The sequence below is a fragment of the Scophthalmus maximus genome, chromosome 12 (assembly GCF_022379125.1).
Source record: "Scophthalmus maximus strain ysfricsl-2021 chromosome 12, ASM2237912v1, whole genome shotgun sequence".
NCBI lineage: Eukaryota > Metazoa > Chordata > Actinopteri > Pleuronectiformes > Scophthalmidae > Scophthalmus > Scophthalmus maximus.
Genome location: NC_061526.1, coordinates 22,611,614 through 22,628,598, shown reverse-complemented (window position 1 = coordinate 22,628,598; position 16,985 = coordinate 22,611,614). Strand labels below are relative to the sequence as shown.

The 16,985-nt window shown below is 43.7% G+C and overlaps 1 protein-coding gene across 3 annotated transcripts; it reads left to right on the top strand.

The window, feature by feature from the left end:
* Window positions 1–516: 516 nt before the first annotated feature.
* prkcq (protein kinase C, theta) lies at window positions 517–16,706 on the top strand. 3 transcript variants are annotated; one of them, XM_035620736.2, is made up of 18 exons: window positions 517–644; window positions 4,644–5,092; window positions 8,161–8,360; window positions 9,070–9,130; window positions 10,322–10,502; window positions 10,587–10,618; window positions 10,704–10,789; window positions 11,065–11,194; window positions 12,581–12,690; window positions 13,088–13,205; window positions 13,285–13,454; window positions 13,537–13,710; window positions 13,794–13,885; window positions 14,021–14,083; window positions 14,188–14,326; window positions 14,580–14,768; window positions 15,027–15,155; window positions 15,682–16,706. In XM_035620736.2, the coding sequence occupies exons 2-18, from the start codon at window positions 4,975–4,977 to the stop codon at window positions 15,838–15,840; spliced, it is 2,151 nt and encodes a 716-aa protein (XP_035476629.2). In that variant the 5' UTR covers window positions 517–644; window positions 4,644–4,974; the 3' UTR covers window positions 15,841–16,706. The 3 variants fall into 3 exon arrangements, with proteins under 3 accessions (XP_035476629.2, XP_047192455.1, XP_047192454.1); XM_047336499.1 differs by lacking the exon at window positions 517–644 and adding an exon at window positions 2,051–2,212; XM_047336498.1 differs by lacking the exon at window positions 517–644 and adding an exon at window positions 4,202–4,348.
* The last annotated feature ends 279 nt before the right edge of the window (window positions 16,707–16,985 follow it).

Here is a 16,985-nt window from a genome sequence, read left to right as displayed (position 1 = left end):
ACCATCTACCTTTACAGCTTTTAATTAAAATAAAGATGGGTTGTTGTTGTTTTTTTCTTCTTTCTCCCCTTTGTTTTATCCAAATGAAGTGTTGAAAACTAAAAGAAACGTTTTTGCGGTTTCGAATCTGACGAGAAGAAAAGAGAAAGAGAAAAGAAAAGGTGATAATAATCGACTTGACTACATTGAGCTGCTTTCAGACATGAACTGAAGTCCGGACATTTTCCAGAACTTCCAGAATTTCCTTTCCCTGGGAATATAAATATATATAAATTCAAACTGTTTCCTGAACTAGCTGTGAAAAGCACATGACTGCTGAGGTGATCATTGATTCAACAACAAGTTTCAGTTTGCATGTGGGTGGATTGAGGTGTGCTGCGTTCACGGTCCCGTCGAACTCTCCCACAGCGGATTTTGTAAAAAGTTCAAAACACGTTCCACCGAATCATATTAATACAAATCTGGGCAATCAGACGAAAAGCCTGAAAACTGAGCGACAGGCAACTTTCTTTTCTTTCTTTTTTTGTTTGCCCCTTCTTGGAAGTTGCAATAATCCGACGGTCGTTGAACGCGTCCCGACGTTGAACGCACTGTCCTCGCGCTGTCGGAGGAAAAAGTTCACGCAACTTTCATCTCTCTCACAGGTCAGTTCACTTTGTTTTATTTATTGTTTCCGGATGTTGTACATGTGAAACACGTCACACGTGATGTGAGACATTAATATTTATATCAGATTTGTATATATATATATATTTTTTTGCTTCTTCTGCGCTTTCGTTTGTTGTCAGAGGTCGGTGCACAGTCGACACACGTTTTCCTCTGTTCAACATTTGTGACCACTGCAGAGACGATCGCTCACTTTATGAATCAATATTCACATATTCAACACACGTAAATATCCTGCATCCAAAAATCTCCCTTCAGATACGTTGCTTACATCAACTAAATGCACTTGAATGCACCAGACAGGCACTTGTTATGCAGTAAAAGCCATACATTTTTGATTTGGTTATCATTCGTGAAATGCTTGCAGTAATTTTAACTTTACATTTAATTTATAATAAATCATTTTATGTAACTTGTAATCTGCTAAGGAAATGGTAACTATAGCTGTCAAATTAAAATAGTGAAGTAAAAAGCAGTGAAGCAGAATATATATATATGGTGTCATAAATTAGCAATACCTGTAATCAAATGTTTAGTACTTGAGTAAATGTACTTAGTTCCATTCCAAAGCTTGCAAATAAACAAAGTACATTGGCAGCATTTTAATGTTGCGTATATAAAAATATAAGTATACGACTTCAAATACATGATGCTTGTTTAATCTAAGTTAAACAACTGTGAAATACATGTATTGGCGTCTAAATTACAGTATTTACCTCTAAAGCAGGAGTGAAAATTAACCTTATTAAATGGATGTACTTCAGTAAAAGTACATGAATATTGTACTTAAGCATAGAACTAAATGTTATTAGTCACGTTACGTTAGTTACTATTCCCTCACGGCAAATGAAGAGAAAGTTACAGCAGCAAACACACTTTTGATTCGACGGTTACAGAATTGAATTTCCCATGAAATGAGTTCATTTTCGTGCGGCGTTGACTGAATTTTTTTTTTTTAACCAGAAGATGATTGGCCGTCGTGAGCTGCCGACGGTCGTCACGTGATCACACCACTTCCTTGTGTGCGGCCAGTTTGAACGAGTGACCACTTCGGGGTTCACTTTGAGCGTCGGGGCTCTCGTGGGTGTGTGTGGGTGTGGGTGTGTGTGGGTGTGGGTGTGTGTGTGTGTGGGCGGCAGCTGTTAGTCAAAAGGTTTCTGTGACACACATGGACTTTCTGTCAATAACAACAAAGACCTCCCCTCCTCCTCCTCCTCTCTCCCTCCTCTTCCTCTTCAAAAAGCTTTTATACACACACACTTTGATGATGGCGTGGAGGCTCGTTTCGCTTGACCTGAAAGGTTCTTCTGAAAGGTCTCAGGCGCTTGACCTTCCCCGTGCTCCGTGTGTGTGTTTAAGGATGGGCGCCGGTGGCATTTGAGTGCTGACGGGTGGCGGGAGGCGGGATCATGGCGCCAAACCCGACGACCTGCACAGGAACAAGATAAACATGGGCCTCAGGAGCCGACCACGGAGATCTGACGGCGCGCGTTAAAAGGGGCAGTACGCGATTTGAATCCGATACACTTTTTTTTGTCAAATTCAGGTAATATTTCCTCGCGGTCCGCTACCTGTCAGTTGTGTGTTTGTGTACAGTCCTGGCTCTGTAAAAAAAAAAAATGGTGCGGACACCTCGTCGACCCCTTAGGGTGGAGCTGCAACTCCCCGGTTATGACCTAGTGGTTAGGGCGTCGGACCGTCATACCGGGGGTCGCGGCCCGGCCAGAGCAGTAAACATCACAACAACAACAAGGAGAGAAACAAGCTTTCTCCCAAACTGCTTACTGAGCCTTTAAGAGACGTGCTACGACTCAGGGGTTTTGGCCTCGTGGTCGGCGCGTCGGTCTCCCGTACCCGAGGCCGGGGGCCCGAGGGCCCGAGGCCCCGAGGCCCCGACCAGTGTGGTCCACACATCAACAACAAGCAAATCTTTCTCCAAAACCGCCCGCCGCCCCTTTAAATGCTCTCGGTATGAAACGACCAACATGGGCCTCGCTAAAAATAAAAAATAAACACAAAGCCTTTGTTTATGATCTAACATGTGGAAAAGACCCCGGCGGCGGCCGATTTACAGCTTTTGTTTTGGTTCAAAAGTAATTTTTTCTTTTAAATGTCAGGCTCAGCAGATTGTTTTCCACAATGACCCCTGTGTTGGGTCGCGTCGAAATCCACTTAGGCGTCGCGCACATTTACTTTCCGAGAGAGAAAAAAGAGGGCACGGGCGGATTAATCCCATTAAGGAAAAGTCACCGCAGGCCCCAGATGCTTTTTGCATTCCAGCGGCTCAAAAAGCTCCCGCACAGCACTCGGCTTTTCTTCTTCCTCTATTACTTTATTTCACACTGTGAACAAATGACGTGAAACTTTTTCCTGGGCGTCACATCAGAGACTCGGCCGCGCAATGTGGCGTCGCAGTTAAATCGCAGGAGCAACAGAAGACAATGGACTTGGAGTGATTAATTGGGACGCTGAAAAAGATCTTCACGTCAGTAACGCAGCAGGGAAATTAGTTTTCCTTCACCGCAAGAAGAATTGAAATTTAAACGAGCTCCGTTTTATATTTGCCGCCGTTTATTTTTATTTTTTTTAACTCTCCCCCTCCTGCCAGGCTTCGAGTCGAGAATTCAAACTGCTGCAGAGACAGGAAGTGTGGTTACATCGTCGTACAACGTAGGCACCGGAAGTTTGACTCCTCCGGCATGAACGCAGCAAAAACACGACCGGTCGGAGCTGCACAGGAGGCAGTGTGCTGAAAAATACATATTCATTGGATTTGTTGGGGGCAAATGTGATATTTATATGAGGACAAAGTGGGAGATACTCAGCATAGATAGTTTGAATACTAAACTAAACCAAATGTGAAATGTTCAGTGGGGAATAAGTCTTTGAAAACAATTCTTGTTTTCAAAGAAAACAATTCTTGTTTTCAAAGACTGCTCTTAGTATGGAGGAAATTAAAAAATTTAAAACATTCTAGCATAAAAAATTAATTCAGGGAAACATTTTGTCATCGTCCAATTTCACCACCGTCTTCTTTCCGTCACACGTCGCAATATTTATTCATACTGGAGCTGATTAACCGATCGACTTTGTCAACTTTTATTCATCTAATTAATCAACGTAGTTTCTTGAAGCTAAAGTCGAGTAATCCACTGGCAGCAGCTCTTGAACACAGCATGAAACCAGAGTAGATATGAAAAAGTAGAGTTTTTGTGCTCAAGTTTAAATATTCTTCATAAGGATAATGTGGAAGTCTGACTCAGGGTCGGGGTCAGGGTCAGGGTCCGGGGGGGGGGGGGTATTACGGTAAAAGAGGTGACGTGTGCACAACTTCTCACGATGACGATGACGACCATGACAGACAGAAGAAAAAAAGCCCTGCAGTAGAGTCCAGTCGGCCGTTTATTCCTGATCTGCGTTTAGTATTTCAACACTATTAATAGTCACCCTCTCCGCTACTGGAAGTGACACACACACACACACACACACACACACACACAGAGGCCTCAAATATCACATCGACCGTCACCAAGTCGAACACTCAAAAGCTGCTGCAGCACAAGTGTGTTACTGTTGTGTTTTTCTCTCGTACGTACGACGTCAAAAAGAGATTCTTTTTTTTACACAAAATGTGCTCAAAGACTCCGCCGAGTGCGACAGCTGGTGTTGACGAGCCCTGAGGGTACGTGCGGTTTTATTTCAGCTTGCATTGATTCTCAGAAGGCGGCCTTCTTATCTTGCTTTGGGTTTTTTTTGAGTTTTGTTTTTGTGCGGGTGAACTACAGCAAAGCTCCAAACACACACAGTTTTTAAACAGTTTTCCAGAGGATTGTCGATTTAGTCTAAAACCCCGGTTTCGCCAGATGGAGACTAGAAGTTTTGAGTTGGCGGTTGGAGGAAACTTAAGAGCAAGCTGTTGTGGTTACGATGTCTCGGGTATCTATCTTACTCTCTCTCTCTCTCTCTTCCTCTCACAGGTTGTGTTAAGCATCAAGGGCGAAAAACATTGAGCCGCCTCCTCCTCCTCCTCCTCCTCCTCCTCCTCCTCCTCTTCCTCCTCCTCCTCGCCTGGCAGCCCATCTTTCCCCAGAGGAAAAAAAGAGGCAGTCGGCAGTCGGCTGCAGCGGAGGAAAGGTTGTTTCGCAGAGATAAACAAAATAAATTTCAGAAATCTCATCCTCGGGCGCCGCTTTGCAACGACGACATCGTTGCTTCTCGGAGAGGTTTTTTTTGGGGTGTTTTTTTGTGGGCGGGTGTGGAGAGGAGAAGATATTTGAGCGGAGGTCAGAGGGCGATTAGTCCGCAGCCATGTCGCCTTTCCTGCGGATCGGCTTCTCCAACTTCGAGATGGACCCCGGACTGGCCTACCACGAGGAGGTGCTGAGCCCGTACTGTGCCGTCTACATGAAGGAGGCCGTCGACACAGGTTAGTTTACACAGCTCCTGTGTGTGTGTGTGTGTGTGTGTGTGTGTGTGTGTGTGTGTATATATATATATATATATATACATGTACACACAAGAAGTTTAAGTTAACATGTGGGCGGATGGAGGTGTGCTGCATTCACGGTCCCGTCAAACTATCGCACAGCGGATTTGTTTTAAACAGTTGTAAACGTATTATTGCGCAATTTGTGATGCTGTATAAACATGTACACATCCTGTACGTACATATATACACATACATATATATACTTTCTTTTGCTTAACTGTACTTGTACTGTTCCTGATTTACATAAACGATGTAGATAATTAAGCTCGTTATTATTTACACCTGTGCTGTGACTGGTCCAAAATGTCTGCCCCTGGTTGTGACATCACAAAGTAACAGGAGTCCAGGCGGCTCCTTTTAAAGGGACAGTAGTGACAGTGTCTGGCACCTGAACCTGCTTTTATTATTTTAAAAATAAAAACAACACATGGAAATCTCCCTTACTACAATATGGGACCTTTAAATGTTTTGTTAGAGAAACAGTTCTTTTCATTTTCACTCCTTAAAACTTGAATACCGGCTTGTTGTCGTAGTAACTGCAGCTTGTAGGACGATTAAGTCAAACGGATGAATCTACTGTACAGGTATAAATATATAGGTTTAGGTTGACAGGCTCTGTAAAGCTGAAATGCTTATGTGAAGGAATTCATATTAGTAGATCCATGATTTACAGTATTCTTTTTAAATATTAAGCCTCCATATCCTCCATTTTTCTCATTGTGGTTTATTGATTCACGTCCAATGTCAACACTTTGGGAAACTTCCCAGCGCGATAACGGACTCACAGCAGATATCTCTGCTCTGCATCTGGCTAACTTTAACCACTGGTGGATATAAGTGCAGGATAGAGCCAAAAAAAAAAGAAATGAAAAAGAAAAGCGTCACTTGGAGGAAAGAAGAGGCTTCTGGCATTTTTTTTCCTCTTCTGCAAAAAACCACAAGACTGGTCTAACGACACAGCAAGGAATGACTCATTAACACTTTACTGACTCATTTGAACTCAGATTAATAGAGATGGAGTTAGTTTTCATGACGTGAGTTTTCATGACGTGAGACTTTAGACAGGAGACAAAACCATCGTAGCTCATTGTGGTTACATTGAAACTGCCATAGACGTGTTTAATTATGAACAATATTCAAAAGAAAAAAAGAAAAGATAATTACACTGTTTCGTCACGTTATATTATTTAACCGACGCCATAGTGGTTTCAGTGTTGATGACGGACACTTTGCTCACTGGCAGCCTGCTGCGTTTGTTAAAAAAAGAGCTGATGATGATGATCAGCTGACAACGACATGGAGGTTGACTGACTCATATTTTTTAACACAAATGATTATTGATTTCAAAATTATTGGATATTTGGCTTTATTTTCCGTTTTGCTGGAACAATATCTTTGTTCCGTGCCTCTCATTGGCCTGAAGACCTGAACTATTACAGGGGAAACCCTGGTGTACAGTATGTGTTCATGGTGATTTGTCACCGACGCGTTTTTGTTTTTAATACAGTTTTTAGAGGACAGTCGAGCTGTACGGCTCAGACGAATAGGTAGAATATCAGTAGTAGAATTAATGTTTTGCAGGTTTTATCTTAAATTAGTCTTTTTACAGTAAAGTGAATGTAAAGGTCAACACAAAGGTCTGTAATTGTTCACGTTGCTGATTTGAGAGATATATCCACTTGTGTTAACGGAAAACCTTGCTCACTTGAGTCGCACTTTGGCCCATTTCTGGTTGACTTCCACTTTTCCAGTCCTACTCAAAGGAGGCAAAACAGCTGAGTCAAGGTTTCGCAGCTTCCCAGCGCGATAACGGACTCGGTGGATCTGGTGGATATAAGTGCAGGATAGAGCAACAAAAATAAATAAACCTACAATAACTTTGAATTTAGGCACAAACAAAAACTCTAGTTCAATGTCTCCATTGAAAAAAATCTTTGATAAAAAAACTGCAGACTACAATGGAGGAAAACGTAACCTCCCCTTTTGTTGTACAAACTGCAGAGAGCATGCGTCAGTCTAAATGCTTTTTCGAAGAATAACACAGGAACTGAGTGACACCGAGACGTGTCACCTCTCACTCTGCACAACGTCGCAAGGAAACTGAAAACAGAAGGCAAAACAAACACCTCACATCGTGTGATGTAGCTTAAATGTGTGCGTGTGGAGACTTATTCTCCTCTGCGGCGGCTCTAATCGCCGCAGATGGACGGCCGAGCAGATGAGCCGATGATGGCGACGGCAGCAGAGTCAAAAAAGCTTAGCAGGCGTTTTATTGCGGCGGCGGCATGTGGCCCGTTATGCAAGTGGATATATGGGATGTTATGGCAGATGTCAATTATGAGGGGGTAATGTTGTAATCCTGGCCATTTGAATGCGATTGAAAATCTCTGGACTGCGTCAGAGAGACCTGCGGGGTCAGGCGGCATCTCCAACATCAAACGGAAGAATAAATGAGATGTAATAATGTATAACTTAGTGTAGGATTTGGCTTTAAATGTCAGATAAAAGTCTGTAGACGAAAACATCTAATCCACCGAGAGCGACGCTCGGTGCAGATTAATTCCTGGGTGTCGGTTTTCATAGAAGGCTGGGAGAAATAAGTCGTCTCCGATCTCGGGAAGGCTATTAATCGAACCAATGGCCGGTGGTGATATTCTATACGTTTGTTATTGTCAACAGAAAATTAAATAAATAAGTTATTGTTAGGGTTAAAGTATGAAGAAGCCCATTGGTTTAAACTGATCTTTAAAAACAAGGGCCCCCGGGTTTAGTTACCAAGGTAACTCTGAGAAGTCTCGGCAGGTCGCTCGGTTGGAACATTGCCATCACAGTTATCAGATCATTTTGGCGACTACATGTGACATTTGAGTGAGAATATTTGTGGTGCGGCCGACTCTGGGTCTGTGGGTGTTGACTTTAGTTTTAATCTTATTTCCTTCCTGCTGCCGTCAGAAATCAAAGTGAAGCGCAACAGGAGAAGCCCGTAACCCTTTCTGTGTTTGCAGAGAAGGGCCAGGTGTACAAGCAGAAGAAGCCGACCATGTACCCGCCGTGGAGCACCACGTTCGACGCCCACATCCACCGCGGCCGCATCATGCACGTGATGGTGAAGGACCGCACGGCCGAGCTCAAGTCGGAGGCCACGGTGGCCCTGGACGTGCTGGCGACGCGCTGCAAGAAAGACAACGGCAAGCTGGAGATCTGGGTGAGTGCTGCGTGTGCGTGCGTGTGTGTGTGTGTGTGTGTGTGTGTGTGTGTGTGTGTGTGTGTGTGTGTGTGTGTGTGTGTGTGTGTGTGTGCACTCACAGACAGCATGTTTGGCCGTTCGGGCAAAGTCCAGAAGGACAGACTCACAGAGGACATCCCTCTTTCAGTCATAAAAAATAACACGCACGCAAAAAATGTGGCACCAATGTAGTTTGTGTAAATGTCATTTGTGCACAAAAAAAAAAAAAGATTAATTTGAGCGCAACGTGTCACTCTTGTGTTTTTTTCTAAGCCTCTGTAATCTGTTTTAAATGAAAATGAAAACTGCTAATCTCATCCCCTCTATTTTTATCCCAAAGTTCAAGTCCGGGTTGTTTCTCAATTTATTTTTGAATTAACCAGAAAAATGACAAACACGTCACTTCTCGTGTAGCAGTCGTGTTGTCCACTGTTTTTCCTGGAAAGATCCGTCTTTGACAGACGCGTCGTGGCCGAATGTCTTTTTTCCCACCAAAACCAACAAAGACAATTCAAATTAAAAGGGACGAACAAAGTCAAACGCAGTCTGGCGCTCGACTTCCTCCCTGGTTTGGTCGTCTGGGTGTTTTTTAACGAGACAGACATCATCATCATCATCATCATCATCATCCGCCTCCTCAATCCACACACTTCTCTTTTTGATATAATCCTGTTTCTCTTTGTTTCAGCTGGAGCTGAAGCCTCAGGGTCGCCTGCTGATGGAGGCCAGATATTATCTGGAGAAAAGTGGTGAGTGGCTGGACTTCACCTTTAAACTACAACTATACTGTAACAGTCAGGCCTGCATGGCTACAAAAAGTGAAAATGAAAAAGATTCATTGGAGTTTTGTTTATGATCTGAAGTTACAAGGTCGTAACGTCTTCTTAAAAAAAGGGAACGTTTTTTCATATCTTTAAAGTTACACACTCTGTCCTTTAGTACAGAGTGCACTGATTTGGATATGGACTGATATGATATTAAAAATATCATACTAAGTCGTGATATAAAGCAGAATAAACATTACTTGTTACTGTCACGTTCGTTACAATTTTCCACATTTTACTCATTTAAAGGCTTAAATTTGACCATTCTGAGATTTCTTAATGAATATTTTAGGGTTGAAATGCTGCAAAAATAAACGTCATGTGATCTTAAAGATGGAAAATTATCCCGCATCTTCCGTACAGTCCTTTATCCTGCATCTTTGGCACCTCTGTGTCTTAATCCTCGTGTCCTAATTACATTTTTCTCAAACTAAAAATAAAAGTTTCAACCCTCTGCCCTCTGCTGGCGCACAGCCAGCGCGTTTGCCTCGAGTCAGATCCCTTTCTCCGGTTCTTTCCAGGCGTTAGCGCGATGCCGAGGTCTGAGAAGAGTCTCCGAGAACTAATATCTCCTTTCTATATTTAGAGCCAGCAAATTGAAAATCAGTGCTCAGAGCAACAGGTGGCAGAGCGACTGCTGGAACACCTTCCTCCTCGACTACACACACACAACCAGCGTGTCAGAACAAAACAAATGTGTTCAAACGGACCGATAATGTATAATCAATTGTTTAAAGGAGCTGTATAATGATTCTCAGTCTTTCCTTAAATGAAATGACTCATATCAAAAGCATTATATGGGTTTTAAGTACAGAGCACGACTGTGTCCAGAAAAATTATGGAAAATTGGGTCAGATAATATTTCCATTTCAATTCCACAATACTGAAATTCAGAATTCGAGGATAGATAACATTTTCTTTCCCCATTGGATCTTTGTGAAAGGCTGTCACACTTTGATCTTCATAAGATTAATAATACTACTACAACTACTAAATTATAATATTTTCTGATAGTCATAATATCAAGGCTAATTGAATAAAAAGCGAGGGACACCTGGAGGTACAGTGAAACCTGATCCTTTTTTAAAGCAGAACGTTTGTACGATGTGTTCCCAGACGCCGCGGGTCAGGCCGACGGGGGCCGCGAGTCCGAGCGGGAGCGGGACGGCCTGTTCGCCCTGCACCACCGACGCGGCGCCATCAAGCAGGCCAAAGTGCACGTGGTCAAGTGTCACGAGTTCAGCGCCACGTTCTTCCCTCAGCCGACCTTCTGCTCCGTCTGCAAGGAGTTCGTTTGGTACGCGACCGACCGAGACTGTCACGGAGATCACAATATGCCATTTGTCCTGTTTGTCATTTCTACTGTTTCTCTCCACCGCAGGGGTCTGAACAAGCAGGGCTACCAGTGCAGAGGTGAGTGGCGGAAATATTGTTTCTGTGACGATTCTTCCCCTCCTTTCCCCCGCGTGTCTGACCCGCCCGCCCGTGTCTCTTCCAGAGTGCAACGCAGCCATCCACAAGAAGTGCATCGACAAAGTCATCGCCAAATGCACCGGTTCGGCCGTGAACAGCAAAGAAACTATGGTGAGCGTGAGCGATTCTTCCCGGGTTAAATTTGGCGGGTCGCTGATGCAAGTGCACGTAAAAGGATTTGTAAACGTGCGGTTACGAGGATTACAAATCGAGCAGTCACCTCGTACGGATCGCCACGCCACGTATCGTCTCGTGTCTCTTTGTGCTCTTGTTTCACTTCCTCCCTCCTCGGCCACAAAGAGAAAAACCTCACGTCGTGTTTACACAGTGGCAACGACGAGACAAGTTCAGGAGTGTACGTACGATCTCTCTCTCTCTCCGCTCAGATCCACAAGGAGCGCTTCAAGATCGACATGCCGCACCGGTTCAGAGTCCACAACTACAAGAGTCCCACCTTCTGCGAACACTGCGGGACTCTGCTGTGGGGGCTCGCCAAGCAGGGGCTCAAATGTGAGGGTGAGAGGCGGGAGCATTTACGATTTCTGTGGATCTGTGCATCTTGATGCAAAGAGATATTGTCACTGTACGTCGTTGTCAAAATTGACTAAATCACAGGACAGCAGAAGGTGACAAATAATCTCTCTGACGGAGCTTCAGACCAGTGTGTTTGGGGGAGAAAAGATTTTGAGATGACGAGTAAAGTAACGTCCTGTGAAAATCCATAACAGCAACTTTTCATATGCTTTTTTTTTGTGATGACTCACTTTTCAGATAAGATTCAAAATTTTAAGGTTTTATACAATATAATGCTAATTAATCATAAAAATTAAGAGTACAAGTGACAATAAAAAGAAACATGAGACAACATTTTCACAAAAGGTAATAAATAAAGTATATACAGTAAATATATTATATTTATATTAAAAATATATTTTTTTATAAGTTAATATTGGTGTACTGTGGAACAATCCTTCACGATTTGTCTAATTTTTTTATAGTAGAAATATAAAAGAAAAAAGGAAATTGTCTGATAATCTAAAATGTATTTATTAGTCATAAAAAAAAAATCCTGAATCCGCCCCTTTATCGGCATCCGCACTGAAATATAACCGGAAGTTCCTACATTTTAAAACATGGACATGGATCACAGTTGTAAATCAGTCGCTCAGGTGTCAATATGCAAACGCACAAGCGGCGCAAAATTCAAGTCCATAGTCTCAGAAATCATACATTTGCCCCTAAAGGACCTTCTGTCCCGAGAGTCTCAGATAGAAAAACTCTCTTCTGAAAGATCCACAGAGGCGAGGTGGAGGACGTGCTGATGCTGAGTTCAGGGGCTTTCTTAAACGCTTCATGTAAAAATTAGAGGCGAGGAAAGTTTTTCCTGAATTCCTCCAGCCGTGATATTTAAGTCGTCAAACACACGATACTTCCAACAGCTGCCACAACAGCGGATATTTCAACGTTTCCGGTCAGAAGTGTATTGTGTGTGTGTGTGTGTGTGTGTGTGTGTGTGTGTGTGTGTTTGGACGATCGGCCAGAAACAAACGGCAGCTGGTCGGTGCAGCAGGTGGGAAATATCGTGTTCCGTGTGAAAATGAATCACATTCATTTCCAGCACGAGCAGAATCTGTGTCTGTGAGGCGTCACATTGACATTGTGTGTGTGCTACGAATAGATGCAACGACAACAAGTGCAACATTTCTCTCACGAAGTTTGTAACGAAAAAGTAATTTCCTCTAAAAAAATTCAACAAAAAAAAACACAAAGAGCGTATACGGAAAAGGATTATTCTCTGGCTGTCACCATATATTATCATACATTCCCCTTATTCTGATAAAACAGTATTAAATAGTGTTTCAGTGTCAGTTACCGAGTTAATTTGGTCCTTTTCCCGTGCAGAATGCTGCATGAACGTTCATCACAAGTGTCAGGGCAAAGTGGCCAACCTGTGCGGCGTCAACCAGAAGCTGATGGCCGAAGCTCTGGCCAACATCGAGAGCAAACAGCAGGTCAGACGCATGAAAAGTTCCGTCCTCTTGAGACATGTTTGCCGATTTGACTTTTTTTTTAATTTCCCAGAATAAACACTGTAGGATAGATCTTTTTATGTGTGCTTATTTATAATAAAGTTCATGGTTAAACTTTAACATATCAAGCCACAATTACACTTCTGTAGTTTCTTATTTCATGCAGATTTTAACTTAAACCTAAGCATGACAAGTTTAAGAGTGTTTTAAGGAGTTCTGTGAAATTCGGTGATGGATTTTGACGGAGCGTTTCAGTGTCTCAACACGATTTATGACGACTTTTGTGCCCAGTAAAAATATATAATTTTTTATTTTTGTTCTGCTATGGACACACGCGTTGAACCGTGTGCGGGACGCTGCTCGTACCTTTGACCTTCAGGCCAGAAGCACCAAAGACCCGGACATCATCGGTCGAGAAGGTCCAGTGGGCGTCGGCCAGCCGGGATTGGTCCGAGCTCCGTCGGGGTTGGTAACGGCAGCCACACCTGTGAACAAAGGCACGCAAGCTCTAAACATCGTGTTTCTAAAATACCATGCGCTGTGATCTGCTTTTTTCTGACGTGAACCTCGTTGCAGATGTGCAGGGCGTGTCGTGGGAGGGACCGCCGGACGGCAGCAGGCCCGCCAGCGAGGCGTCCACGGAGGAGGAGCCTCTGTACGCCATCCCCAGGAAGGACCACGGCGCCAAGTTCACCGTCGACGACTTTGTCCTGCACAAGATGCTCGGGAAGGGCAGCTTCGGAAAGGTACGGACCTGAGTCCGAAGCATTACATTTTCTTGGTCAGCAGGTTCATGTTCCAGATGTTCTCGCTGCGTTTTATTTCCAGGTGTTTTTGGCCGAGCTGAAGAAGAGCGGGCAGTTCTTCGCGGTCAAGGCCCTGAAGAAGGACGTGGTGCTGATGGACGACGACGTCGAGTGCACGATGGTGGAGAGGAGGGTGCTGTCTCTGGCCTGGGAGAACCCCTTCCTCACGCACCTCTACTGCACCTTCCAGACCAAGGTGACGACCACGGAGGCGCGGACGGAAGACGAGCTCCTCCGTGGACGTTGACCCGCTCTGACGTCTCTGCGTTCTGTTCCCAGGAGAACCTGTTCTTCGTGATGGAGTATCTGAACGGAGGCGATCTGATGTTCCACATCCAGAGCTGCCACAAGTTCGACTTGCACAGAGCCACGTAAGACACGACGTTCGATATGAACACACTTTTTTTCCCACGTGTCACTCACCTTGCAAAATCCCTTGATGGGTGGAGAGAGACGACCATGAAGGAGGAGGTGAATCTCTTCTCCGTCTTTGTCTTTTTCTGCAGCTTCTACGCAGCCGAGATCATCTGCGGGCTCCAGTTCCTTCACTCTAAAGGAATCATTTACAGGTCGGAGCGTGAGCCAGAGATCTGAAAAACAAAGGATTCACGGCTGAGAATTGTTTTGTTTTTCTCTGATCTATTCTCCTCGCCGTGCGTTTTCCTCCCCGCAGAGACCTGAAGCTGGACAACGTGCTGCTGGACTCCGACGGCCACATCAAGATCGCAGACTTCGGCATGTGCAAGGAGAACATGAGGGACGAGTCGCGCACCGCGACCTTCTGCGGGACGCCGGACTACATCGCCCCTGAGGTGCACACACACACACACACACACACACACACACACACACACACACACACACACACACACACACACACACACACTCATTCATACAGCGATGGAGGATGACGGATAGACGAGTCCTGTGCGTCTTGTCTCAACCGAAAAACATTGTGTTGACACTTTAAATTCAAATGTCAGCATGTGTAAATGAATTTTCTCTTCTAACAGTCTGTGTGTGTGTGTGTGTGTGTGTGTGTGTGTTTGTGCGGATGTGTGTCAGATCCTGCTGGGTCAGAAGTACAACAGCTCGGTGGACTGGTGGTCGTTCGGCGTGCTGCTCTACGAGATGCTGATCGGTCAGTCTCCGTTCCACGGCCGTGACGAGGAGGAGCTGTTCCAGTCCATACGCACCGACAATCCCGTCTATCCCCACTGCCTCGCCAAGGACTCCAAGGACATTCTGGTCAAGGTCGGACACACTGCGTGTGTGTGTGTGTGTGTGTGTGTGTGATTCTGGGTATTAGGGGAATTATTTAATTCCTCGTAACAGTAATTCTGTGACTCCAGTAGTTTTTTGGGAACAACACTGTGTGTTAATTAAAAGCTGTTCTGTTTCTGCTACATTAATAAATTACACCCCATGACACACATTAATCTGCAACAATTTCAATCAATAATCGTTGAATTATGCTCAATATTTGTGTCCCGTGTGTGTTTGTTGCCGCAGCTGTTCGTCAGGGAGCCGGAGGAGCGGCTGGGAGTCAAAGGAAACATCCGGCAGCACAGTTTCTTCCGCGGCACAGACTGGAACGCCCTGGAGCAGCGGCACGTGGCGCCGCCCTTCAGGCCAACCTTGGTAAGTGCAGATGCACATTTTAAATACCCATTAATATATTTTAAAAGCAAAATTGTCAATGATTCCTAAGATGCCGTTATCAAACCCTTCTGACAAAGAAATGTAACTGAGGCATGATTAACTTGATAAACTTTATTATAAAGGAAAACATAAATATATAGAATATTCAAAAAACTACAACCAAGCCCAGTTGCTCCTGATTCAACAAATATATAGAACTGTAATTCAGAAAAGAATACATTTTTTCGAGGTAAAATGTAAAACATTAATCCAAATATTTTTTGCCTTGTTTTCATATTGGCGCATGTCAGTAAATACAAACGTTGATATCAATATGTCTGAGAATCGAGCTCCAGAGCAGTTTATATTCTTTGCGCTTGACGTCAAAAAAAAAAGTACTCCATCATAACTATCACCATAACTAAGGCAAGTAGATCTATTGTGTTAAATATAAGAAACATTTTATGCTTGTCTTAAGGTGGAGAAGTTGTCATTTTAATATCCTCCTCCTCTGCTTTACTCGCAGACGTCGCCCAGCGACTGCAGCAACTTTGACAAGGAGTTCATCAACGAGAAGCCGCGGCTGTCGTGCGCCGACCGGACGCTCATCAACAGCGTTGACCAGACGATGTTCAGGAACTTCTCCTTCGTGAACCCGGGGATGGCTCGAGCCGCGGCGCACTGACCCCCCCACCAACCCCTGACCGCCTGACCTCCGACCCCCTGACCTACAACCTACTACCTACCAACAAGCCGCTCAGTCACAACCAGCACTTCAACTGTTACTGAAACAAACCGCAGAGACGCCGAATGTCACAGAACACAACTGTATGATGATGATGATGATGATGATGACCACTAAGAGGGTGTCCATGGTGTGAGGCACATTAATGTACAAACACTGTACAAACACAATGTCACGGGATGTTTACTGAATGTCTCTCCATGAAAATATTTGAGCAACAACCAAAGAAATAAAGAATTCTGTATTGAGACAGGCGAAGAAGAAAAACTGAGAGCTCCTTACATTAAAAATTAACATTTTACCTTTAGCAAATCATATCTCATGTATAATTTGTCAAATCTGAGTTGGCATAACTCATAAATCTGCCAATTCCAAATTCCTTTCAGATTAAAAGCTTGTAATCAACTTCCTTTAGAATTCCCCTTTAAATGTATCTAATATGAACTTGTAATGAACTTATTGTGGCTCATAATAAATGATGAAGTTCACGTAAAGCAAAACTTCATAAATTTGTCTTGTAAAGAATTTAACCTATTGTCCGGTTATCGTTTTATTTTTCCACCTATTCCGTCCTTCACCTCCAGATGTTAAAAACCACATTGTGTGTAAAAATAACTATGATGTTATCGTGTAGATAAACTGTATCTGTTATTGTGTCGCACAGAAGAATTACAGTTGTTATTGTTTTTTTGTTTATGTATGTTTTCTTATGGAACCTCAGGCGTTTTAATGAGGCTGTTCGGATCCCAGCGTACAACCGTTTTTATCATTCTGATAATTGTACAATAAAATATGTGTTGATTTTTTTTTTCTTTCCTCTTTTATGACTCTTGTTTCCGACTACAACACTCGTCATCAGACACACCGAGAGGGCAGAGGTGGAGGTGTGGACATCTTGTTTCCACTTGAAATTTCCATTCATAAATGAATGCTATTTACTGAGAAGTGGCGGGAACCCCCTAAAACTGTTTCGTTAAACATGTTTACGACAAGTAGAGAATGTAGTTTCTTGCATTTATAGGCAGAGGCAAAATGGACTGATAAACAATAACTAATTAATATAAAAGGTCAGAGGTCAGGAGCAG